Consider the following 27939-nt stretch of genomic DNA (forward strand, 5'->3'; position numbering starts at 1 on the left):
CTATATGTGACCAAACATTTACTCAAACTTCAAGGAAATAGGGCATTTCTGTTCAGTACAGCACAGAAATCAAAATGTATCATAATAAGATGCCCCATTAAATCACTCTCCTGAAATAAGCACTAATTTCTAACCAATAATATATACTGAGAAAATAATCATATATGGAAAAAGTAATATATATAGATAGATATAGATATACTGTGAAAAAGTGCCCAAATTTCTTTTTAACTCTCTAAAACACTCACTTCTCTTTCCCTGTCCTTCCTCTTTCCTTTCCCATTTCTCTCTCACTTTCTTTCTCTCCTCCCTCCCTCTCTCTCTCTCTTTCTCTCTCTCTCTCTCTCTCTCTCTCTCTCTCTCTCTCTCTCTCTCTCTCTCTCTCTTTCACACACACACACACACACACACACACACACACACACACACACACACACACACACACACAAACACACATTTTCAATACCATGATTCAAATTTGGGACATCATCCAGCCATATGGATCAAGGTGGAGTCATGCTTCTTTTTGTTGAGGCTGGCCTCGACCTACAATCCTTTTGCTCTCAGCCCCTTGAATTGCTGGGATTCCAGGTGTGACCAACTAGCCCAAAGTTCTCTTTCCTACTTTAACATGTAGTTACTAGGCTCTTCTTGGCCAAAATCAAGTTGCCTTTGTTCCATGCCACTCTGTCATTAGGAAATGACCTATATCTAGGTCATTCTTTACATGAAATAGCAGTATTTCTCTTTGCTGTACAAGCAGTTTGACATGGCCTCTTCTCCTTACCTATAATTTCTTTTTTCTATACTTCAAGCATTATCTGTTTAGGGATACCATATAGTAAAATAGGCATGACATTTCAAAACCCATTGATAATATTTTGAATACTTAAATACATACGTGTCTACTAAACTTCTTATACTTGTCTGTAAATAATGTTGATAAGAAATATCTTAACAAGAAACATCTTTTTTTCTTTTTCTTTTTTTTCTGGTCATGGGGCCTGAACTCTGAGCTTGGATGCTGTCCCTCAGCTCTTCAGCTCAAGGCGAGCGCTCTACCACTTGAGCCACAGTGCCACTTCCAGTTTTCTAGTGGTTTATTGGAGACAAGAGTCTCATGGAGTTTCCTGCCTGGGCTGGCTTTGAACTGCGATCCTCAGATCTCAGCCTCCTGAGTACCTAGGATTACAGGTGTGAGCCACCGGCACCCAGCCTACAACCCTCTTTTCCTGTGAATGCTTTTAGTATCCAGGAGAGCAGAAGGCAAACAGAAGGTAATGGTTCCTATAGCATACCATTTCTACTTCAAAGACTATTGAGGTGCTAAAAAAAAATTAAGAAATAATGTAAGCCAGGGGCCAGTGGCTCACGCCTGTAATCCTAGTTAATCAGGAGACTGAGATCTGAGGATTACAGTTCAAAACCAGCCTAGGCAGGAAAGTCCATGAGACTCTAATCTCCAATAAACCACCAGAAAGCTGTAAATGGTGTAGTGGTTCAAGTGGTAGAGCACTCACCTTAAGCTGAAGAGCTGAGGGACAGCACCCAGGCCCAGGGTTCAAGCCCCACGACTGACCAAATAATACCAAATAATAATAATAATAATAATAACTTAATAACCTGAAGATCAAATGCAAAAGATAATCACTAGCCAGTTTCAGGCAAGTCACAGAGAACATGTGTCTCCTGTGTCTACTGCTGTTCAGACTGGGTTGCCCATCCTGCTGAATGAGCTCACCCATCACTCCCAGCTTTTAAAACGAAGGGTGTCACACAGGCATTGGTTTCATCCAAACAAAGTAAAGAGTCAGATGTCATTCCATGCTACTCTTATTTTGAAAAGTTAGCCATGCCATGATTCCATAGCAACTGACATGATAGCAGAATGTGGCTTTTGTTTAGGTTTGGCATTTCCACTCCTAAAATTTCCTACATCAAGTCCTCACACTGGCAAGGACTTCTTACCTTTTCTATCAAATGCAAGACAGCACTGAGCTGTTCATCCGTGCTCTCTGTGGCCACGTTCAGGCTGATGTCATGAAGCACCCTGTTAAGAATGACTTCATCCAGGGGCTGGTGGAGCTGGTCCTCTAGTGCCCACATGGCCTGTGAATCTGCATCTGAGACAAGGGTGATATTGGCCAACCCATAGGCATGATCAATTCTAGCACCACCTTTTGGATCAAAGAGCACAATCTGAAAGCGTTTAGGAAATGGACTTAAAGATGATGTGTCTGGTGTTAAGATGACATCCAACATGACATTTCTCTGGCCAGGTTCAAAGACTAGTGTGCCTTCGGTTTTCACAAAATCTTTCCCAGGAACAGCTGGAGATAAGAGAGTACGACCAATGGTTTCAGCACTCCTCAACTCCTGGAAAGTAAATGAGAATATTTAGATGAGACTGACATACCTCTCATCACACCCTAATAAGTTCTCATGCCTTAAAAAAAGTTCTACTTCTGTTTAAAAAAAAAAACTGATGGGCCATAATAACACTGCCACAAAAGCATGGAGTTTTAAACCAATTCTAGTTACTTAGACAAGTCAGAGAAATACATGCAATCCACACAGTGTTGAGGTTAGAAGCATCAATGGCTTAGAATGAATGAATCAAGCATAACAGCTAGGAAATGAATGTTAGGATTGCTTTACAACATTTCTCCAATAATGAACACAATGAACACACTAAACTTTGTGCTCTAAGTATACATGCTACAAAACAGTGGTGCAAAAGGGAGATTACTGACATCTGCATTCTCTTGGAATATGGAGAATAGGGAGGAGACAGAGGACAAGGAGGAAGGAGAATAATTGGGGAGGGGAAGGGGAAAAAACAAATTGTTTAAATAGGGATACAGGTGGACCCATTGCAACAATGAGAAGTACAAGTTGTTATGTCAAAAAACGAACTTTACAACTTTGGCACAGGGCTGGGAAGGGGGGCAGCTGGTGGCAGGGGATGGTATGGGAAAACAAAGGAGGAGGCAACAATGCTTGATAAGAAATGTACTCATTACCTTGCTCATGTAATTGTAACCCCTCTGTATGGTATTTTCACTATATATATATATATATATATATATATATATATATATATATATATATATATAAAAGAAAATAAATGTATGTGCCTCTGAGTTTTTTTTCAAATTATAGTTATTACAAAGGCTCTTTGAAAGTACAACATGGATGCTTAGTCCAGCAAGAAATGAGAGAGGGTATCCATTCATTTATTACTGAGCCAACAACTAGTAAATTCCTCCCAAGATACTCCAGGTGGCATAATACAGCTGCACAGTCACACAGCAAGCACAACACCTGCACACAGAGAAGCTACTGTTGTGGCAGAGGATCCAGAGAGAACAATGGTAGGGAATTTGTTGTTTTGTTAAATGGAGTTCTATGAAGAAAAATAAAGCAAGGAAATGCAAACTGATAGTGAGAGCACAGCTGCAGACTGTGCTAAATACAGGAGCTCAAATGTGGTGTTTGAACAGAGAGCTCCATGAAGTAAACGATCAAGATCCACCAGCGTCTCAGGAAAAGTATTCCAGAAGGGAGAACAGAAATCACAACGTCACTGAAGTGAGAATCATTTCCACATGAAGAAGAAGGAGGAGGAGGAGGATAAGAAAAAGGAGGAAGACGAGGAAAAGGAGGTGGAGAAGAGGGCCAGTGTGAGTAGGAGAAGGAGATGCTGGTGAGGAATGTGAGAGAGGTGGAAGAGGTCAGACCAAATGGGTCTATCATGGCTGGAAGACAGACAACACAAGAAAAGTCAAGTCGAGAAGAGTCATTCAATATTCTCATGAGAGTTAAAGGTATTGGATATATATTAGATTACAGCAGAGAAGAACAACTGAGGCAGGAAAAAAAGACATTTTTTTTCCCAGTGGGTCATACAAGAATCAGTGGTAACATGTCTGTGGGACACTTGAATAGGGGGGGGTAGACAAACTCAGTCTGGGAGTACTTCTTGAATGTAGAATCATTAGGACTTCTTCATGAATTCAGTGTTGGCTGAGAAATTAAAGAGAATGAACATTCACATCCAGCAGTCAGCTTGGATGAGTAACTGGATTAATTGTCAAAACAAAGGAAGAGATAACTTTTTTTTTTATCATTTTAAACATGATCTATTACTGGTAAGGAACAAAATGACACACTGCAAATATAAGAATTAGTGTAGTAAATAAAATTAGAGTTACACTGGGCTCTGGTGGCTCATACCTTTAATCCTAGCTACTCAGGAGGCTGAGATATGAGGATACAAAGCCAGCCCAGGCAGGAAAGTCCGTGAGACTCTTATCTCCAGGTAACCACTAGAAAACTGGAAGTGGAGCTTTATCTCAAAGTGGTAGAGTACTAGCCTTGAACACAAAAAGCTCAAGGATAATGCCTAGGCCCTGAATTCAAGCCCCATATCTACAATAAATTAGATAGATAGATAGACAGACAGACAGATAAGACTTAGGATTGTCAAGTGCTGATGGTTCATGCCTGTAATCCTAGCTACTGAGGTCTGAGGACAGACTGAGGACAGGCTGAGGTCTGAGGACTGAAGTTCAAAGTCAGCCTGAACAGGAAAGCCTTTGAGAATCTTATCTCCACTTAACCATCAGAAAACTGGAAGTGGAACTTGGATCAATGTGGTGAAGTGCTAGCCTTGAGCAAAAAAGCTCAGGGATGGCACCTAGGCCCCAAGTTCAAACCCCACAACCAACAGAAGAAAAAAAAAAAAAGAGTTATAATGGTATCCTCAGAAAATAGTGTATCAAATACTGTTTCAAGACAAGTACTGTATGTTAAAGAAGAAAACCTTTACTTGCACAACTATTGGTTCCATGCTTACCTGGGTACTAAAGCTCACAGACATCATTGACCGTGTCCCAGAATCTCTGGACACCTGCAAGCTGATCAAAGTAGCATTCCTCTGAGCTACGGCCAGCCGAGAACCCACAGAAAAATACATGAGGCTTCCAGGTTCATCATGCTGTAAAACTTTAATCTGAGCAAATCTAGCACTGTTGTTTATTGCTGCTCCAGAAGTTACTTCATATAGCTCAACAAAAAAATCCATTTCAACTTGGGGTATCTGCCAGTGAGCAAAAGAAAGGTATACAATTATTACTAATATAAATCACACAAACATTATAGGTGTGACTATGTACTACAAATATATCCTGTAATTTTTGCACTTAAAAACATATATAATGTATATATGTGTGTGTGTATATATATATATATATATATATATATATATATATATGTAAATGTATAGTTTAGGTGAGTTTATTACTGGAGGATTACCATCCAGAGATAACCTGTGCATATTCAGTGAACACATGGATAAGCAAAATGCATTGAAATACTATAATAGTATGAAGTATCTGAAAAGAACTTATTTGTTCAATATTTTTTTTACCAGAGGTAGATCTCAAAACAGGGCTACATCCAAAAGTGTAAAATTTCATAAAGCTGAATTTAGAAAGATATCCTACATATAAAAGTACAAGTTACATACAATTTATATTGGTTATATGTAATTGGCAATATAGACTTATGCAAATGTCAAAAACAAAGGAAAATAGCACACACATGTCCACTGTTGTCTAAGTAGAGATGTCAGATAGAAGCCAGGACAGGGAGTGACTTTGTGTGTTCTTATTATACTGGGAAACAGAGGGAAAGGGTTTCAGCTTGGCAAGATTTTATATTGATGACATTGTTATTTTTAAGAAGTTTTAAATAAGTATAAACAAATATCAATAATAGCCAATTGTAAAATTTCACATTGTTCTCTAATTTTCACAAAATTCAGAATGGAATGAATCAAAGTTGGTTCTACTGGTTGTGGTATGTTCACATTCCATCTTTGGTATTTCTCCACAGTGTTCAATATTTGATTTTCCAGAACCTGAATTCAGCCTTATAACACATATCAATCACCTCATTTTACTGATGGCTTCCTCTTATACAACGAAAGTTGAAGAACCTTCAAAGTGCTACTTGCATCCTGGCTAAACCAAGAAAGCTAAGCCGAAGTGTTTCAGTTGCATGTTTTATACTGTCATTTGAAACAAGGAAGCATTTAGGACCTGTGATCCTTTCGATGATCATGACTGTCATGAAATGAGACAACAAAGCCCTCTGGATTCCCCAAATAAGTCATATCCTTATCACACAAGAAATACTCCCTCTCACTGTGCTGCCTGAAGAAATCTGTTTGGCTTTCCTGTGGCAGATTACTATTCACTTTTGCTGATTTTTCTGTCAGTAAATATGGAAATATGGAAACAACTGCACTCACTCTTCCCACTTTTGAGGAGCTATATTTGGCAAATACCAGAAATGGAAGCAGTAGCAAGAGCTGTTATTCCCTAATGGCTAAGTAAGCCTGATTCATAATAGTTTCTTTTAACTGAAGATTTCAGCATATTATATTCCAATAAAGGCTCCTGTCTTTATTTTCCTGTAAAATATTCTTTTCCATTGTGATGATGATGAGAATCGTGCTTACAGCCATTTACAGTCAAAGAATATTCTATGATCTAAGTAAAGAACCATCTAAAATTGAATAGTGTACAGATGGGTGCCTGTACATAATTAGACTAGAGACAAAAGGAATCTTTGAGTCAGACAAAGAAATATTCTCTTCAAATGTCATTCCTGAAGTCTATTGGGAAACCAAGACCCACAGATCGCATCTGAGCTTCACCAGCACTTCTAATCATGACTGGAGGTCTCACAAAGTCCCACTCCAAGTGTAACTACCCAGAGGCTTTCCTAGCGAGGCCAGATCTACTCCAGAGTGATCTTTTGCCACAGCTAGTGTAAAATAATCTTTCCTAAGCTCATAATTGATAGCTAATATTTGAAAAAATGCACAAATGTCTACTGGTTATTTTAACAGTTTTTATTAATAGATTGCCTCTAATTTAATTATCACCTTAACTGTTTTGTTAATATACGACCATAAAATAGATCAGTGGGCAAAGAGAAAGTGTACTGGAATTCTAAAGATAGGATCTAACCTTCTTGTAGTAATTGGCTAGACAAGTGATTTAAATTCTTCACAATTTGAAAATTAAAGTAGAGAATAACTGCAGAAATGATCATTAGAAAGAGAATAGAGTAAAAAGTGCTGAAAGTTGAAGTTCAAGAGACTAGGCTGGAGATGCTGGAGGGGATGTGACCATAGGGAATCCTACTGCATTGCAGGTGGGAGTGTAAACTTGTTTAACTACTCTGGAAAGCACTATGGAGGTTCCTCAAAAGACTACACATAGAGCTCCCCTATGACCCAGCAATCCCACTTTTGGGCATTTACCCAAATGATCACAAACAAGACCACAATAAAGCTACCAGCACAACTATATTTATTGCATCATTATTTACCATAGCTAAGATATAGAAACAACCCAGATGCCCCTCTGTAGAACAATGGATCAAGAAAATGTGATATATATATATATATATATATATATATATATATATATATATATATATATATATATATATACATATACACACACACAATCGAATTCTATGCCTTCATCAGAAAGAATGACACCACTCCATTTGTTAAAAAATGGAAAGACTTGGAAAAAATCATATTAAGTGAAGTAAGCGGACCCAAAGAAACATAGGTCCCATGGTTTCCCTTATTTGCAATAATTAGTATCTGTCTAGAACAGGCAGAAAAGGTCAAAAGCTATGTACATATGACCATGTAAGATGATGCTGAGAGAAATGAACCTCAAGAAGGGGACAGAAGAAGTTTGTTGCTGTTATTTTTAATGCATTAATTAAATATACTGTGTGGTTTGTTTTATCTTTTGTATGTTTTTCCCCCATGGTATAACCCCTGTTTTCACTGTATTTGATTCTGGTACCCTGCATCTTGTATATACATTTTTCTAATTTGTGGAGGGAAAGGGAAATAGCAAAATGCTGAAATAAGGATACAGATTGAACCACTGGAACAATCAAATGCACAAGACACTATGTTGAACATGAATTTTACAACTTGGTATGGGGGAGGAAGGAGTTGGGGAGGTTGGGATGGGATGGGAAGGGAAAAACAAAGGAGGGGGTAACAATGCTCCATAGGAAATGTACTCATTACCTTACTCATTTAACTGTAACCCCTTTGTACAGTATCTTTACCATAAATATATATATATATATATATATACATATATATATTTAAAAAGAGACTAGGCTGAGGTGAGAGGATATCACCATTATTCATTAGTTAGAGGCATAAGTCTGTGAATAATATTGTCATGTTCAAAATAGATATTTTGATATTTTAAACTCTTTATCACTAACATTGATGCAATGATTATAAAAGCCATTGGATTCTCACAGACTGGGTTCTTACCTATTCTGAATATTAGAAATATCAACGTTGAGGAAGGGCTTATCTTACTGCTTAATCATATATTTGCAGGGTCTGGAGATTCTCTTTTTCCCTGTGAGAAGGACAACCTCAACTGAAGAAGTCCTTTCTTAATCCTATGACACTAATTTACCTAGCTTCCTTGTCCAGTTTGTCCAAGACCAGTTTCATGGCTTCCACTACACACACACACACACACACACACACACACACACACACAACACTGCCTCCACCCACTGCCACTTCAAGTCAACTTCCTTCAAATTGTATGAAGGCATTACAATTTATCTCTATCTTTTAAGATCTTTAGCTGATTTCACTCATTGCTGTCACAAAGAAGGCATTTCCTGTCTGCACAATTTTTTCTTCTCTGAATATGAAGAAATGGCCTCATAAGATTCCAATTATCAAAAGGCTAATGTAGACATTTATCTCCAAAGATTTTCTCTAGCTGACATCCCTTGTATGGACACAAGTTTTTAAGTGTTCTGAGGTATGCCTAAGATTCAAATCAGCTATTTTGGTGAATTACACAATGGATTTCTTTGGGGCCAGTCTGCAGGGAGCATATATTCATGGAGCATGGTAAGAAGGGTACAAAGACAAACAAAAATAAATTCTAACTTTCAAACAGGTGGCAGTGAGTAGTCGGAACAAGACTGGTTATAACTGATAACTTCCATAAGAAAGGTACTGACAATGTTTTTTTTTTTAATTCAGGTCTTATGAGGAACTGGTGTTTTAATTAATCACTAAAGAAGATCTATATTTAGGAAAAATTTAGCATATAGTTGTTTAGGAAGGAATAAAAATATTTAGAAGAAATGCACAGGATTTAAGTGTTTAATAGAATCAAAGGATTTAAGCATACTGGATTCAAATATCTTGAATATAGAAATTTCAGTTTCTCACTGTCAATGTGATAGAAAACTTTAGGAGCCAATAGAAATCTCACTTAAAAATCGTAAAATACTAGAATATAGTATAGTAAATTGTAAACTATGTAAAAATTGGAAATTCAATACTTTTTTTTTTGGTCCAGGGTACTAGTCACTCATGTCTGTAATCCCAGCCACTTGGGAGACAGAGTTAGGAAGAATTATGGTTCAAACACAGTACCACCAAATATAAAAAAAACCCCACAAACCCCAGCAACAACCAAATCTCATCATTAAAGTGGCCGCAATAACAGCACATTTGCCTGCTGTCCACTGTAATTTATAGCTCTACTATATAGGTTTTGAGCTCTATCAAAAAATTAATCAAATGTTAGTTGACTGTATGGCTTAGATTAGGAAAATTCTTCAATGGCTCTGGAATATGCAGTGCTCAAGAGCAGACATGCCTCAGAGAATTTCAAACAGTACTGAAAGAACAAAACATCAACTTCCTGAGACATTCAGTGGCCAAGAGATGACTATCAGAGTTTCAAAAAGAAAACCATTTAGTAAGTAATTAAAATGCAAGATGGAATTCTACAATAGTGAAAGGATAAATGTTATTGTAATATAAAAATATTGTATTATGAACATGAATCTAGTAGGGTGCACTAGTTTATTAATCAGTGTATAGAAGAGAGTTGACATACCACAACTTTGTGGGCCTTCTATTAACCCAAACTGAACATTACTCTCTCTTTGCATACAAATAGGAAGAGGTTAAGAAACAGAAATGTGAATACAGAAATTATTTCTAGGAAAAGCAAAAAATTGCATTGTGGATTGTGAAACATAATGAAGCAGAAAAATAGCCAATGATTGCATCTTTTGCGACTGGACAGAGCAAATGAGCTAAATTGGTAGAGGAATGGTGCAGATTTGTTATCTCATCCTTAGGAGAAGCCTTTGGTTTTTCCTCCCAGGTAAAACCATCAATGAACAAGTCAGGCACATATTTTCAATATTACTAGCAGAGCGGTTCACTCTTCTTCAATCTTGAGCTGACTACTGGCATTGAAAAATTTAAAGAATGAAACTCTGAAAGAAGCTTGATTGAGAAAATTAACGAGAAAGTTATAAATGTTAAAACATAGTAGCGTACCAACACCAATCAGCTGACCAGCACTTTCTATTTGAAACAGCCCCCATAGCCCCAGTGAGAACAGTGACCACACATGAGTATTCTTTCTCTTTTGGAATGAGCAAAACTATTAGAATCCCCAAAAGATATGAAAATAGGCATTTGTGTAGCCTTAAAAATATGACTATTAAATTCTAACTTAAAATATTATTGTTATATACTTTTCTGATTCTCAAAAGACAAGTATAACAATTATGAGAAAAACAAGAAAAAATTGCCAAACTAACAATGTTGCTTTTTTAAAGTAAACCCGAGCATTATTAAATATCCTGAAGAAAATGTATTGGTCTGTACTTTGTCTGCTGTTTAAAGTATGCAACATGAACAACAAACCTACTGTACTCTTGAATGTGTATAACTGGTGGCTAGTTTTTATATTAAATATATGAGTTTACTAAATAAGCAGTAGTTAAAGGTCAAATACTATTGACTGTTCTTTGGGCACTAAAATATTTGGAGAATCACAGAATAGGACCAAGAACAAAGCTACCCATTATTATTAAATATTTCAGAAAACACTAAGTCCTCACTGACATCAGCATTTGAATAATGCATATTCCCTTAGAGAGAAGGAATGCCTGTCTCTCAGTGAACCCATAGACAACTACCCAAAGGCTTGCAAAGATCAGCACCTCTCTGCCCCCTCTAGTAACCAAATTTATACTCTCTCAGTATACATGAAGAGAAAATGAAAAGTATTTCATGTAAATACTAATTAAATGATGTGTGGATGGGTATGATAGATAAGAACAATTTTACATTCAGAAGTAAGCAAAGATGCTAATCTGGCTAAAAAATGACATAAGGAAAATGAACACCACATACAGCTTGGCCAGCAGCAACCTAGACATGGCAAAAACAAATATAATAGGTTTGTTTACACAAACTCATCATGCTATGATGAATTGCTGTGTTCCAGCAAGGCAATTTAGATATCTAGGTGTCATTTCTACCTAAGTAATGTGCAAATTTCAATACATTGGCCTTAAAATGATTATGTCAAAAGAAACACAACTGAAACTTGCTTGAATGAATGATGCCCCATCATTTCTTACCTTCTCTGGTTTGAGCTCAAGAGTGATAAGGCATTGTGTTTGACCCATGATACAGGTTGTGGTTCCTGACACAAACAGAAGTTCATCCATTAGGTTTGCCTCTTCTTTCTGGAGAATGATGGCTGTTTTGTTAAATGTGACTCTCCAAAAGACCTGGACGTCTTCATATACCCTGTGAACAAAGCAAACCCATGAGAACAACATGGCAGACTATATTGTGTATAAAAGAATGCTGCCATGGAGGCAAATTGTGCCTCTTTATTCACAGGCAGCACTCACTATGTAACTGATCATTCTAACAATGAACAACTTCCCTCAGGACAGATAAGAAATTAATGATCTATATTACTATTTCTGATGATATTCTCTTCAGTAATGAATAGCTGTTTGTCAAAGGATTTTATGTTAAGAACATGAGAAATATACTTTTCTACCTATTAAGTACCACAAACGTAAAAAAATGTAGAAAACCCCTGACTTCAAGGAAATGTTTTTCATTTGTCTTTTAGCAAGAATTTCTCTAGAAGAACATTGCTCCTAAAAATGACTATATTTGTAAAAAAAAAAAAAAAAAGAGCAAATGATGACTAAAATAGGCCCTGAATGGGCAATGTACCACATCTAAAAATGTATGTGTGCATACAGGTGGGCACTTGAGAGAACATACTAATATGTTGCTTGCTCTAATTAGGTTACATCCACAGTGTTGTCACTCCTAGTCTCCCATGGAGTATAATGGCCATATGTACAAAGTCACCAGAAAATAGTGAATACGATCAGATGATGGATGGCCTACCTAATCTGACATGACTGTTGTGCTTCACAATACATTTGAGGCAACCCTACATTGAGACTGTGGGCAAAATATATCACAGATCAAAGATGACAGCATCTCAGTACTACACATCAAATCCTATACTTCTTTTTGCTCACATTTCATTCTGCCTTGTATGAATTCCAATTGAATACTATGCTGACACTCAGGATGTTGTGTTTTACACATACACACACACACACACCTGTTTGGCTGCCTTGTGACAACAAGATGTTGTCTTCTTTCAGCTCCTTCCCCCAGTTCCAGGCCCCTCTGGGATTCCTCACTGAAGCCCAGGATGCCATTGTGAAGATCACTCCCTACAAGGAGAAAGGAGGTGGTAACAGATTTAAGAATTTACAGGTTCACCAATGTTCCAGTGATCTTGCCAGCTCAGAGAGTATAAAAGTGAGAAATTCATAAGTGAGAGGAGGGAGCAACAGTGTGTGAAATCTTTACTAAATTAGATTCCAAAATTATAACATAGAAATAGAAAACAGTTTGAGAATAGAAGAGCACTCAAAAAGAAGCATCGGACCCTATCATCTAACGCTGACATCCAGAGGCCTTTCCCTCTAATGAGACTTTACTTTACAATTGATGCCATGTGATTTTTTTTTCTGTGCTTGTGTATTTAAAGTCAGTGTTTACTTGCAAGGATGCAAGTTCTACTAGAGCAGAATCTGTTTTATGTACTTCCATGTTTCCAAAACTCAAAAGAGTGCCCAGGTGAGTGAGCATTTCATAAGCACTGTTGAATAATGAATTCCACTTAACTGATTCATCCTCATAATAAGTAGACTAACCAAAAGATAGTTTGTTACACATCCAATGAGGTGTCCAAGAAGAAAACAGAACTTTTTAGGAACTCCAAAGCGTGTCAGTGCCATAGACTCACTTGAAATTATAGGAACTATCACACTAAGAAGTACGTTTAAACTAGAACAAAACAGATCTAGACTACGCTGAGAGAGTCATTTCAAGTCCTGACAAGCACACCAGTGAACTTGCTGACCTAGATAAATAGCAATGAAGAGTCTCAGCTGTTTCCTGCTTCCCAAAGGCCTGCTTTTGCTAAGTGCTCCTAGAAGGAGAGTTTTTAAAGCAATCAGCTTCAAATATGCTCGAATCCCTCACCCAGAAACCTAATTCTCCAGGTTTGAAGAACATAGAATTTCTTAAGTAGGTCAATGTAGGGAAACAAAAATATCTGTCATAATAAAAGAGAGATATGTTACCAGTCCCTGGCCTATTTCCTAGCTATAAAATGTACTGTAAATATGGAGCCTATTTATGTATTGCAGATGCTGTATATTCATGAATGGGCAGGCTATGTTTTTCCTATTGCCTCACTGAACTTTGTCTTCTGCTCTTGATTCTTAGTCTTACCAACTAAATAATCATTGAAATCACTTCCTTACCTGGCCTCAGAAACCCAAAGTTGACTCTTCCTTCTTGTTGGCAGTTGTTTCCTCATTATCTTGGGAGGAAATATGCTCTCCCCAAGTAGCTTATAAACCTCTATTTTAGGACAACAGAAACTAGCATGGGTTTAATGAAAACAATATTTCCCTTTGCCACATCTGCAGCTATAAATTTAAGTCACATTTCTAGTCTAGTGATCTGAGTCTTCTAATGTGGATCAAGATCAAAACTAAATAAACTAATTCCTCCTCTATTTATGTGGATAGTGTCTTCTAAAATCTCAAAATTGAAAAGATATAGATTAAATATAAGAGGAATCAGAAAAGTAAAAAAAAATCCTTAAAGCAGAGATATTATTATACATGAGTCAAATGGGAAAAAGATAAGGGGAATATTTTCAGGAAGAATGAAGGAACTCAGGATATGACCATGTGAATGGGGCTTGGGGGTGTGGTTATCTGAATTATATCAGATAATGTTAAGAGACAAGAATATCTAGAAGTTGTGATGCTTATTTTTGTTTGGCAACTCGGTTGGATTTAGAGGCTCCTAGGAGATGAGGAAATCACATTTATGTGTCTGAATAGTGTTTTTGGAGATGATTAGATTCTGAGGGCTCTAACTTAAAGAATGAAAGGATGTATGAATGCTCTGATAGACTCACAATAGGATAGCATTATAGAGAGATGATGAGAAGTAAAAGGTAAGTTTTAGTTGGTGGATGTGTTGGTAGCATGTCCTGGGGGACAACATCTTGTCCTGGCTCCTTCTTTTATGCCTCTCTACTTTCTGGCCACCATAAACTGCTCTGCTCTATCATTTCCTACCTCTACCATAATACCTCCAAAATCATGAGTCCCTCAGTCCTGATCATATTAAATCACTGCAATCAAATACCTATATCACAGAATGAAGATAGAATGTCAGCTTCCAAATTAATTTTAGTGGAAATATGTAGATGACAGTAAGCCAATATAAATCACTTACAGAAGTGAATTCAAATGACAATGTTCTCAATGAACTGTGGGGACATGAATAAATGGTATTAATTCCAAGTGCTGTAAACTTGTGGGGCAACATAACTGGCAGAGATTATGTTTGAAAAGAAGTATAACCTTAAAGATAGTATAACTGGGTGTGAGCTTAATGAATCCAGTTAAATTGCACTCGAAAACAATAGCATAATTTCATGTCATAAGTACATGCTTTGGGAAAGGGTATTTTTCAATAAATTACCATGAAGGACACAAATAATCCATCCTTCTTAGATTCACTTCAAGATAGACTGATCTTTTTGCAAGTCTGTACCACAAAAGTACTTATTTCATCCCCACTGTTGCAAGAATTACCTGAAATAATAACCATGGAAAAAGCTGCAAACCCAGCATCATCCTTTCCCTTTGCAACCTGCGCTCCCCCTTGAGGGTCTGCGAGAAACACATAGAAGAATTCCTGCCCCTCAGGCTCGTCATCATCCAGAATGGGAACGGACACTGTATGTTCTCTTTCTCCATCTAGAAATGTAAAGCTAAGTTCTTGTTCTTCAAAGTCTTCCTCTTCAACCGCCCATGTTAGGTTGGCGACTCCATAAACATCCTGAAAAGGCAGCACGTTGGGATCCTCCCCAGCGCATCTTTTGCCAAAAGTTTTAACCGTGATGCTGACGTTGCCAGTAAACCCACCGGCCCTTTGGATCAGAACTTCTGCAGCACTGAATGTGCCATTCTTCATCTCCTCATCCACATAAACAATAGGGGGGCTTAGGCTAAAAGTCCCATGCATGGAAGCATCAAATGCATTCTCCATTCCAATAGTTGCATCAGGCTTCTCAGGCATGGCTGATGGACCAGGAAGGGTGACAAATTTCTCAGGGGTGATAGATTCACTGATTGCCTCAGTAACAATGACAACCATCTCTGTGGTATGTTGAATGGCGGTTACCCTGTCTGTGCCAGGATATGTGAGGGAGCCAGTTTCTACAGGAATCAGCGTGGTAGGGTCGGCTGCTGCTGTAGGCACGGAAATATCTGTTCCCATGATGTCATCATTGTCCAATATTGTAATCACTGCAACACTGAGATTGAGATTCAGGCGTGGTCTCCAATTAACACCAAACTTTCGTAATCCTGTAATTTCTACTGAAGTAAGATTAACGTAAAACTCTTCTTCTGTCTCAGGAATCTGATCATTGATGATGGTTATTTCAAAATCAACCTCAGGTTGGAACTTTTGGAAAAACACTTCCCCCTTCTGAACCGGCTCAAAGTCTTCCAGTGGCTTGGCACTTCCAGCTTTTGTCTCATAGGAAACTTTAATAAGATCACTGTGGAAACCGAACAGTCTCTGTACATGTAATCTGATAATCTGCGTGTCCTCTGACACTGTGATGCTCCTTGAACTAGGGGAAAACTGGAAGATTCCCATTGGTTCAATTTCAACAGTAGTGAAGCCTGATCTGGAAAAACATGATATTATGAGAATTGCTTTAACAATAGGATTAACACTGCATTGTCTTCTCACATCATATTTAAGATACTGCTCATGAAAGAAGCAACTTAGAACTTAAGTAAACTCCCTAATGCCCACTTATATATTGCTAAGCAAGGGTGCAAGAAATGAGCAGGACTGGAGTAGCAGAGACAGGACCTGGTGTGTATTAGTTGAATGAAGAGCTCATGGATCTCCACTTTGGTTTCACCCTGGAGCAACTATGTGAGACACTAAAGCACAAGGATCTCTCCTATATCAATACAAGAGGGCTGAATCCCCCCTGGTGCTCTAGACACAAACCAGTTCTCTTATTTACCAAACAGACATATTTCCAGAACTTGTATCAAAATTCTTGCTTCCTCCTGGTACTGTTAATGGAAATACTTTTTCACATAAGTCTAACTATAACTATGCATGAGTGTGAAGAAAGCATCCATGGTTGAGCAATTTATGCTGAGCTATTTCTTATGGGTCTTTGTTGTGAATAGCAGAGATTACGTGTCATGATCACCATTAAATTCTGAAAACAGAAATGTGTTCTTTTGTTAAAAGATTTTAGAAATATAGGGTCTGAGAAGGTGGCTCAGTGGTAGAGTGCTTGCCTTGCATGCCTCAGGCCCTGGGTTCGATTCCTCAGCACCACATAAGCAGAAAAAGCCGGAAGTGGGACTGAGGCTCAAGTAGTAGAGCGCTAGCCTTGAGCTGAAGAGCTGAGGGACAGTATCCAGGCTCAGAGTTCAGGCCCCACGACCAGAAAAAAAGAACGATTTTAGAAATATAAATTTATATGTAGACAAATCTGAACACACATTATGAAGCGTGGCTCTCAGACTTGCCCTCTAGTCAAGCATGTACTAGGTTTAAGAAAAATTAATATCTTTACATTGAATCAGATTTGACTGAAAATATACTGGGTTCACATAAATAGTTATTACAAATAAATAGCAAATTTAAATTAAATTATATTAAATTTAGAAAGCCAGTTTTTTAAGTAATAACATTATCCTATTATCCTAATATAATCCTTTTCCTATATCTGCTCAAGGCTAAAATCCTGCCACTTGGGCAGCAGCTCTACTTCAGGCTTCTTTTTGTTTTCTTTTTTTGGTGGTAGTGGTTAAGAGTCTCACAGATTTTCTTGCTTGGACTGGCTTCAAACAACAATCATCAGATCTTAGCGAATTGAGTAGCTAGGATTACAGGCATGAGCCACCAGTGCCCAGCTCTTATCTTTATACTTAATGACTTGGATAAATCAGGTGTTTTCAGCTGCTTCTAGAAGACAGTACCCTTTAAAATCAGGTGAATTTTCCATTGTTGAACTTGTGACTCCCAACCTCGGTTTCAAGTCTGGAGTCTTCATAAGTTCTCTGCCAGGCAGGGAAGGCTAAGGAACTCTCTTTAATGTAGGCCTCTCTATTGTTCTACACTGAACTCGCTGATTCTGCTTTAAGGATGGTGATCTTGTATCATTTTCTATCTTGACTGATCCATTCTAGGTTATTATTCAGAGAAGGTCTGGTTTGGAATCAGTTTGGTCATACCGAAGTTGAGCTCCACCTGGAACTCGGCTCTGCACTCCTGACAGGTGAAGGACAAAGGCCTCTGGACGACCAGGGTGGGGAAATGTCCTCAGCACAACTCCCTTGCTTCGTTCACCATGGGAAAATGAAAGGCTCCCTGAGAGGAAATGAAAGTAAAAGGCAGGGTGTCATTGTTTTGGTTCTTAATTTGGAATGTGACTTAAACATGTAACAAAATATATTTCCAGGGGGCTGGGAAGGTGGCTCAGTGGTAGAGTGCTTGCCTTGCATGCCTGAAGCCCTGGGTTTGATTCCTCAGCACCACATAAGCAAAAAGAAAAAAGCCGGAAGTGGTGCTGTGGCTCAAGTGGTAGAGCGCTAGCCTTGAGCTGAAGAGCTGAGGGACAGCGCTCAGGCCCAGAGTTCAGGCCCCATGACCGGACCGAAAAAAAAAAACAAAAAAAACAAAAAAAACAAAATATATTTCCAAAAATTTATACTCCAAAAAGATAGCATGTTTATAAGGCCAAAGGTGGAGAAGAAATTTACAGAAATCTCCTCAGTCTCTGTCTAGTCTTTCCTCCTTTCTTTCTTTCTTTCTTCCTTCATTCCTTCACCCCCTCACCTTGGCTCAATTACCAAATCTAGTAGCAAGAAAATGGTGGTGTACAACACCTGAATATATACTTGTCTTTGATCTGAATTGTAGCCAAATCATTTTTTAGTGATGTATACTGATATAGTTTGGGAAAAATACCATAATATATACATTATACTTTAGATTACTTCAAGGTCAAACATATGAAAAAAATGTATAATACAACAACTGTTACCCTCAGAGAGTTCATGGAGATTTATCATATTTAATTTTCTTTAGATTTAAAAATTTATTATAATAGCTCAAAAACGAATCAATCCTATTTGAGGATACAAATCGGTTGTTTGAGAACTGTTATTATTTTTATCAAGTTATTAAAAATTCACTAAAACTTTTGAAAATGAATTCCATATGTAAGCATAAAATCACATACACATGCATAAAAATCATAAACATTTATCACAATCAGTTGCTAATACAAAAAAATCAAAAATGGCATAGAACCAAGTATATCACCCAAAATGTCAGGCCAGAGAAGTAACAAATAAGCTACTGCAGAAAAAAAGGACTAAAAAATTTAAAAAGATAATGAAATATCTTTAGGAGATGTGCCAAAAAGAAAGTACAGTCATCAATGTCAATTGTATATTAGGTCAGGGCCTCTGTGAAATGGCTGCAGAACCTGACTTGTAAAGGTGTGTTTTACAATCCATCATGCAAATCCACTGTACATGTACTGAACTTGCAACTGGGATAGAAGGTGTCATAACAAGGAAACTTTGATGATCCCTAGCCCCAACATTCATGTTCTAAGGGACTTCCGTTTTTCCATTCAATAGTTTCCTAAAAACCTGAGGAAAATGAAAATCCCTCCATCCTCACTGAGAGACTGTACAAAGAACTCATCAGATTTGGGATTGCCAGGAAATAGCATTTACATGGTAACCATGGGGCCTGTAAATAAGGGAGGGGAACTGCAGCTGTCACACCATGAAGCCATGAAGAGTGCTTTACAACTGCTACCACATGAGCTGTGTAGCCATCTAGGATTTGTATCTCACTCACTAAAAACAAAAAGCATCATTTTAAAAAGAAAATTGATTGAATAGCTCCTGCCCCAGAAATATTCAAGTGACTATGTAAATGATCTGTGTTTTCTTTTTTTGATGCCAGTCCTGGGCTCAGTACTCTAACCACAGCTCCACTTCTGGCTTCTTATTCCTCTTTTTTTTTTTTTTTTCAGGGCTGGGGAGGAAATGGTGGGAGGAGTAGTTTAGTGGAGATAAGAGTCTCTCAGACTTTCCTTCCCTGAACTGGCTTCAAACTGCGATTCTCAAATCTCATCCTCCTGAGTGTAACTAGGATTACAAATGTGAGCTACCAGGATCCAGCTTAGTCTGTAATTTTTATTTCTCTATGGGGTAAATAATGTTTTTAAATCACTTTCAACAAACTTTTAATGTAATGGCAGACTAGTCTGCATGATGCCCTCTATTTTGACATACAGGCTGTAGTTTTAAATTTGAATGAAACAAATGTTTCCCCCTTCTCCCCAAGTAGCCTGAACAACTTTGATTATGTAAGTCTTGGAGTACTATTTAAAATTTGGGAGCATTTTTATTCATTATGAGATTAACTATGTTCAATATGAAAGAATTTAAAGTTTTTATTAAATATTAAGGATAGATGAGCTAAGAAAATGGCCAATCAGCCCTATTGGCCGATCTAGAAAAACTACTACTCACCCAGCACCGGGGTCATGTTGCCAACAACAACAAGTTCAGGGATTTCTACCCCAGGGGCATATCCAGCAGTCCAGGCCACTGAGAGAGGGCCATATGTACCTCTCCTAGAAACTGTCACTTGGCTTGTGCCAGTAGCAATGTCCATGAGTGGAAAAGCAGTGAATTCAAATCCAACCTGAGGAAAAAAATGCTTAGAGTATTTTGCTTCTGAATTAAACTTTTTGGTTCTGAAGAATGGGTTGAACATTGACTTTTCTTGTTTTATGATGTTCAATTAAAGAGAAATGCTTACAGATGACATCTGAAATTTCAGAATTTACTCTACTTTTCTATTTTAGATTAGGCACTATAGCATTCTCTTACTAAAATGAACAATGAACAATACCTAAGAAAAACAGTATCTAACAGTATCTAAAGAAATTATGGTTAAATGAAAACAAAATTTTCAAATAATATTTTAAGGTAAAATTTTATCAGCACTTTAAGATTTATCTTCTCTTTCAAAATTGCAATGACATAGTGCAGAGAAGTATGGAAGGGTGCCCCAAGATATTTTATAAAAGGAAAAACAACAATGAGAACTCTAATTTGATAGCAGTCTAGAATCAATTAGCGAAGCTTCTGCAAAGCAGATATCAAAAAGCCCTAGGTGAGCCCTTCACAGAAACATGCAAGCACATACACATGCACATACACATGCACACACACACTATACAAATACTGTGGTGTAGCACAGAGACTGCATCACAAACCTGATTGGCTCTGACCCTGCCCTGTGGAATGGCATAGTGTTGCGATGATACACATGGATTAGAGCAGGAACTACTTCACTGCTTCAGCTGAATCATTTGCAATAAAGGATTCTCCTTTCCAGTAAGTAAGACAATACCATTTCAAAGAACAAGAGGAAGTACTGAAAGGTTCTGTTTAATGCTGGTAGATTCTACTTTAGGACACAAAGCCAACTTACTTCCTGGGGAGAAGATGCCCAGCAAGAAGCAGCTGAAAAGCAACACTGTCCTGAAGGATATCTGCCACCATTCCTACACAGAATCCCTGTCAGCATCTTGGGCCAATTCACCATAGCCATTTGAGCTACCATGAGGGAATCATATCTCACAGGAGCTTCAAACATGTTATGTGTGTCACAGCAGTATCCCTGCCCTTTTCTTATATGTACAGAATGGGCTGTAAGGAAGTAAAAACCCAATAGCTTATTCTTTACTTTCTATCCTTCCTGCAATGAACTCAGAAGTCTCAAAAACTCTGAGTCACCACTGACATTTATCTATGATAGCACAGACTTGCTGCAATAAATCAAAGCTTAGATGTTTACAATAAAAGTGTAGTTAATAAATGAAAACATCTAAAATGCTTCTTATGTTTCATTTTTACTTTAAAATAAGGATACAGGTGGACCCATTGCAACAATGAGATGTACAAGACGTTAGGTTGAAAAATGAACTTTACTTTGGCGGGGGGTGGGGAGGTGGGGTGGGGTGGTGGGGATGGGGGGGTGGAGATATAGGTGGGGGGCGGGATATGGGAAGGGATAGGAAAGGGAAACAAAGGAGGAAGCAACAATGCTTGATAAGAAATGTACTCATTTGGCTGGGAAGGTGGCTCAGTGGTAGAGTGCTTGCCTTGCATGCATGAAGCCCTGGGTTCGATTCCTCAGCACCACATAAACAAAAAGAAAAAAGCCAGAAGTGGTGCTGTGGCTCAAGTGTTAGAGTGCTAGCCTTGAGCTGAAGAGTGGAGGGACAGCGCCCAGGCCCAGAGTTCAGGCCCCACGACTGGACCCCCCCCCAAAAAAAAGAAGAAATGTACTCATTACCTTGCCCATGTAATTGTAACCCCTCTGTACGATATTTTCACAATAAAAAAATAATTTAAAAAATGACCTAGCATGGATACCTCAGAATTAAGTATTTCTTATAGAGATCTGAAAATTGTGAGTATAGGTGATTATCACTTTAAAAAAAATCCTGTATCTAGCAGTTTCCAAGACTGAAATCTTGTATGACTCTAAAAAGAAAATGTATTTTCCAACTAATGTTGAAACAAATTATTTTCATATAGTGTGTCTATTATGCCTACTTTGATATTCATGGGCGTACCAAAATTTAAGAACGCGATTAATCTTAAGAAATTTGTTCTCCAACAATTTAATACTTTTCATATAAACTGCCCTCTGGGGGTCTGATGAGAGTAACACACCCCATGCCAATTACCTGGGAGTTGGCAGCTTCCTCTGGGATGGGAAGGCCAGCTGACTTTGCTTCCTGGAGAATTGTTGGCATGCCATAGACACGTCCACTCACCAGCATCACCGCTTCCAGATGCAAGGTGAAATTAGAGCCCAGTGAGAGGAAGATCTATAAAGAAACAGTATCAAAGGTTGCATTTAGTAGTAATAATTTTCACAGGAAAATGAAGACATGTGCCCTGAACTACTAGCACACTCCCTGAGGTGCGTCAACAAGCAAGCGGCTTCATCAGTCTTTTCCCCTGGTCTTAAAACAATCTACTAGTTTGTAGCGTGAGGTGAGGAGCAAGAATTAGGGAGTATGACAAATGTGCACACAAATGTGCACTATTTCTGCCAAAATGGCCTCAAGAATGACAGGAATCATGCGCGCACAGCCAGGAGGGCTTAAGTGTCACAGGAACAGAAAGAGCACACTGGTAAAGTGTAGCCTCCCATAACCCCACAAAGCCCTCTTCCTTTTCTCTACATGAAGCAACAACTGGTAACCAGTATCAGTTACTCAATATGGATAGTGACTTAGTTGTCCTAATTATTTGAACACTTGGGGTAAATAAAAAAATCACTAAGGAAAACTTTAGAATCAAACAAAGTAGGGGGAAAAAACTCCTGAAATAACATGCATGTATGAAACAAAAAGCATTTTTGCAACGTATTATTTTCCCATAGAAACATTGCTATCAGTAATGATTATCTGATTATCCCCAAAGTTATCCTCAAACCTGAAATAGTCCTACCATGTCTGTATCTCTATTGAATGCAAAGGCAACTCATTCTATCAAATATCTTCTAAAACTTAATGGATTTCCATGTCCATTCCATCCACTGATACACATAATTTGTACAAATGATATGTAACATGAGAAAACAGATAATTTATTCTTGCAAAATAGCATGTATTAAAAATGAATTTCAAGGGGTGGGAAGGTGGCTCAGTGGTAGAGCGCTTGCCTTGCATGCTCGAGGCCCTGGTTTCGATTCCTTAGCACCACATAAGCAAAAAGAAAAAAGCCGGAAGTGGCGCTGTGGCTCAAGTGGTAGAGCACTAGCCTTGAGCTGAAGAGCTGAGGGACAGTGCCCAGGCCCAGAGTTCAGGCCCCACGACCGGACCCAAAAAAAAAAATGAATTTCAAGTCAAATGCTAAGGGAACAAGTCATAAACAGAACTGTCACTTCAGGCATGGGCATCTCAACCCTCCTATATTCCTTATCCCTACCCCAGCAAGTCACTGGCTGAGCCGCTAGTGCTGTAGAAGAATGAAGGATCAGTTATCTATTCAAAGCACCCCATCGCTTCTCCTTTCCCATGTGGCTCCTCCACTCACGGGACAAATAAGCACACACAGACTTGTGTGATGGGCAGATCCACAAGGTAATGAACATTAAAGTTGAATGTGAGTCACTACAGATTGGAGGAATAGCCAGTTGGCCTACAGAAGAGGCATTCTACAGATATTCAAAGAACTTGAAAGTTTCCAGTAATACTTCACATTCTCTTTCTAGTTCTATGACCCAACATTGCTCCTGGACTCATTATTCATTTACCTAACATTACTCATTTTATATATTTCCCATCAAGAATTTATGGTCCCTTAATACTCTATGCACATCCCACAATACTCTAAGCGCTTCTGGCACTGCTTACCCACACACTTTTATAATTGGAGGCCAATGGACCTTCTCCTCTAACACCAAAAGCACATAAGAGGAATTGTGACTTGTCCCTCTCTGTGCCTACTGAACTTCTCACAAGGACAGCACAGTATAAATGCTCAACAAATGTCCCAGTCACAAATGCGTACATCCTCCTGTATTCTGATTTATATCCTTCTAAGCCTTGACTTGTCCCTTTCACTTTTTACTGCCAGTGTGCACCTCATACAAGAACCCAAGACTCAGCCAAGTGTGGCAACAGTTTACAATCCAAGAGCCTAGTGCAAAACCTACTTCAGGAGTCTTTTATATTGTAGAGCTTTGACAGACCCTTCCCTTGCTTCAACGATCCTCCCGAAGGTTAGAGGCCACAGCACAGGGATTATGTACATGCATGGCTTTGGGTGTTCTTCTTGGCGACTGACCTGTCCTAACTCCTACGCTTCACCCATGAAAATAGAGAAAGGAGAGCTATAATGTAAACTCATGACTAATATGTTTATCTTCAAAAAGCAGTGTTGTATAGCCAGAGTGGGTACAAGAACGTGGACCTCAGGGGGAAAAAATCCTAATTTTGGTTTATAAGTATGTCACACTTTGTCCCAAACAGTTATCTTGGAATACTAACTTAGCAATTCCTAGCACTCTAGCTAGGCCTTGGTTTTACAATGTGTAAGAATGTGTAATGTGTAAGAAATGTGTAAGAATGTGCAATGTGTAAGAAAAGAAACATATGCATATTAAAATTTGAAGATTTAAGAAAAATTAAGAAAAATTGTTGGGGGAAGTTCTTGTCCTAATAAACTTATTACTTTCTGTTGAAAATAGAAATCATAAAAGCAATTAAATAGACATTCCAAAGCCTTTAATGTAAATGCATAGCTAATACATATAGTTTTAGGAATGCCAAGTACTTTTCAAATTAAACGATGAAACTTTCCATATGAAAGGAAAAGCAACCTCCTATCCTACAAAATATCCCCAAACACAAATAGAAGCCTGAGGCAGAGCAAGCAAGGTAGTTCCTATAATATACGTATTTCATTTTTCCTACCCATGACCTGAAAGAAATTTTGTTCTGCATGCATCTTTCCAAAAAACAATAGATTGTAATCCAGACTTCTCTGTGAGGAAACGGATTGCCAAACCCAACCTTGATATAAAAGGAAACACATCTCTACAGTGCTTGGTAAGAAATGTACACATTATCCTGCCCATGCAATTGTAACCCCTCTGTACAGTATGTTCACAAATAAAATAAAATAAAACTTAAAAAAAAAAAGGAAACACATCTATTCCTTGAATACTTAAAGGCATGACACACAGCTTTCACCAGCAGATTATGATTTGAATACATTCAGAACACGCTGCTATGAATGCATGGGAATATATGTGAAATTATATAATGTAAGCACACTGTATTTGGGTTTTGTTTGGCTCTGTTGAGATAAGGTCTTTCAGGTAGCCCAGATCTTCTAATTTGTACATGAGGACTTAATACAATACTATGGCTGCCTTAATGCTTCTTTATTCTGTGCCCTTTGCTACAGTCTTGATAATATTAAGACATAGATATAGAGTTTAGAGACTACTAAACCAGGGTGATGGTATTGAGTCAGTTTCCCAGAGAACCATAGGAGTATAGGAATAAATCTGAGATAAGGACATCCCTATTAAATATCAAATAAAGACCTAGGTGAACAAAAAACCAGAATATTGCTTAGTAAGTAGAATTTCCTACAGCTAGGCATATTGTCTACTCTTGATTTGTTTTACCATAAATGTATTGAATCTTAGATTTAAAAAGTCTTAGAGAACTACTTACTTTTAGTGCTGGGACTGAAGCTTAAACTTAGGGTTTCATGCTCTTGATGTGTTTCTTGTTCATAGCTGGTGTTCTGCCACTTGAGCCATAACTTTAGTCTGGCATTTTGCTGGCAATCAGTGATAGAGTTTTATGGACTATTCTAGTTGGGCTGGTTTTGAATCATGAGACTCCATGTCTCAGCTTCCTGACACCAGCTAAGTTTACAGGTGTGAGCCATCAGCACTTAACCTCTATTAGTATTTTAGAAGGGTTCTGTCCCACTTTTTGACAATATTGTGACTAGATCTAAAAAAAACAACTGTACATAAGTTTCTCTGTTTATATTAGCTCTTGCTCGGTCTATAGCTGAAGGTCTATAGCAAGAAGCACTCATTCTATTGAGTCCACAGTTCTCCTTCAATCACCCCTGAACATTGTCACCAATCTTTGGGGAAGGAAAAAGCACCTGAGACAAAATGACAGGTGCCTTGCTTTGGGACGCTAGTGCTTTCTTAGCTACCAACACTGACCACCATACCTCTCTGAGAACAGCAACAATGCTTAGCTTTCTGTGGAAACGATCTGGGTGTTTCTAAAAGGCTTCAAATCTCCACACTTCACCATCCCTCCAGATTAGCAATGTACCCTGCAGATTTTTTTCACAAGGTGGCTTCAATTTGATACTTCCGGGTAATCTTTCTCAGTGATAAGATAAATTAATCCTCAGAAATAATGTCATAAACACTGAAATATATTAGCTTCTCTTCTAACAGAGAAAATCATAGGGTATGTACCATTTGGGAGAGCATTAAGAAAAAACAATTTCTTGACTCAGTATTCTGGGGTTCTGAGAAACAGTATTTGAGGTATCTACTTGAGCCACAGGAAACTTGTGTGTATATACCCTACCCCCACCTCATGTTGGCAGAGCAATTTACTGCTCTATCCCCTACCTACCATCCCAGAAAATCATAGCGAATTTCCAGGAGCCAAACATTCAAGAACAGAAGGAGGTATGGATCTCTGTATTTAAGCACTGGAAGCACTCCCATTGTACTCCCTTGAAATTCGTAAGTACTAAATAGGTGCTTGATATAATCTGGACAAAACTACATTTCTATCTGGATGTGGAATCTACTTACTCACTTAGATTCTGTGAAGGGACTATCCAGTAGTTTCCAGGCATTTCTTTAGGCATTTTTCATGGTTCATTTGAATACCCAAATAAGACTTGTATCTGATCATAAGGAAAAACAAAGGAGCACTACAAGAATGGGTGACCCAGAAGTTAATCAACACCACAAACCTGACTCTTTATGGGCACTGTGTCCACTTTGTATCTGGTACCATCTCTGACCACCAGCTGCCCCTCCATATTTTCAGGGGCGATTACTTCTTCTTTATCATCGGATGATATTCGAAATATAACTGCTACATCTCCGAATGTTCCAGCAAGCCTGGTTACATTGATTTGGATGGATCTGATAAAGTTCTTCCCAATGAGAATGGATTGGTGATTTGGACTCAGAGCAAATACACCATGCGGGTCATCATTTGCAGACACAGAGAACCACGTGATACATTTCTCCTGATCCAGTTTCCCTCCTCCCTCCACAGAAACAAGCTGGACCACACAGGCTTCCTCAATCTCAGGGGTGTCATCTGGCAACAAGTAAACATCAAAGCTTGCTTCGCTCTCTCCATCAGCCATGGTGAAAAACCCATTTGTGGATAAGAAGTCTCCAGTGATGTCAAAGTCACTACTTAATTCCCAGTAAATCTAAAATAAAAGTGAAAAGAATCCAAGAAAGTTATTTAACAGTATATATGAATCCCCAACCCTTTAGAATGTTTTTTCCTCTAAGATACACAAAGGGAAGTTTTAATTACACCTTTATATATGTATATGTATGTGAATATATATGTATGTATGTATTTGTGTATATATATATATATATATATATATATATATATATATATATATATATATATATATATAGTCAGTGTGGGGCTTGAACTTGGGGCCTCGGTGCTGTCCCTAAGCTTCTTTTGCCCAAGGCTAACATTCCAC

The 27939-nt window shown here is 38.1% G+C and overlaps 1 protein-coding gene across 1 annotated transcript in view; it reads right to left on the bottom strand.

Annotated features, from left to right (window-relative positions):
- Positions 1 to 27939, bottom strand: part of Adgrv1 (adhesion G protein-coupled receptor V1) — a 469087-nt gene that overhangs the window by 292342 nt on the left and 148806 nt on the right. Inside the window, exons 69-77 of the mRNA XM_070031103.1 lie at positions 27175 to 27648; positions 22374 to 22517; positions 20140 to 20314; positions 17818 to 17953; positions 15133 to 16238; positions 12564 to 12678; positions 11545 to 11716; positions 4859 to 5101; positions 1969 to 2376 (exon numbers count right to left, since the gene is read on the bottom strand). Of these exons, the coding sequence (XP_069887204.1) occupies positions 1969 to 2376; positions 4859 to 5101; positions 11545 to 11716; positions 12564 to 12678; positions 15133 to 16238; positions 17818 to 17953; positions 20140 to 20314; positions 22374 to 22517; positions 27175 to 27648 (2973 nt within the window). The remainder of the gene's footprint in view (positions 1 to 1968; positions 2377 to 4858; positions 5102 to 11544; positions 11717 to 12563; positions 12679 to 15132; positions 16239 to 17817; positions 17954 to 20139; positions 20315 to 22373; positions 22518 to 27174; positions 27649 to 27939) is intronic.

This window comes from Dipodomys merriami, unplaced genomic scaffold (assembly GCF_024711535.1).
Source record: "Dipodomys merriami isolate MVZ:Mamm:240054 unplaced genomic scaffold, mDipMer1.0.p SCAF_20, whole genome shotgun sequence".
Taxonomy (NCBI): domain Eukaryota; kingdom Metazoa; phylum Chordata; class Mammalia; order Rodentia; family Heteromyidae; genus Dipodomys; species Dipodomys merriami.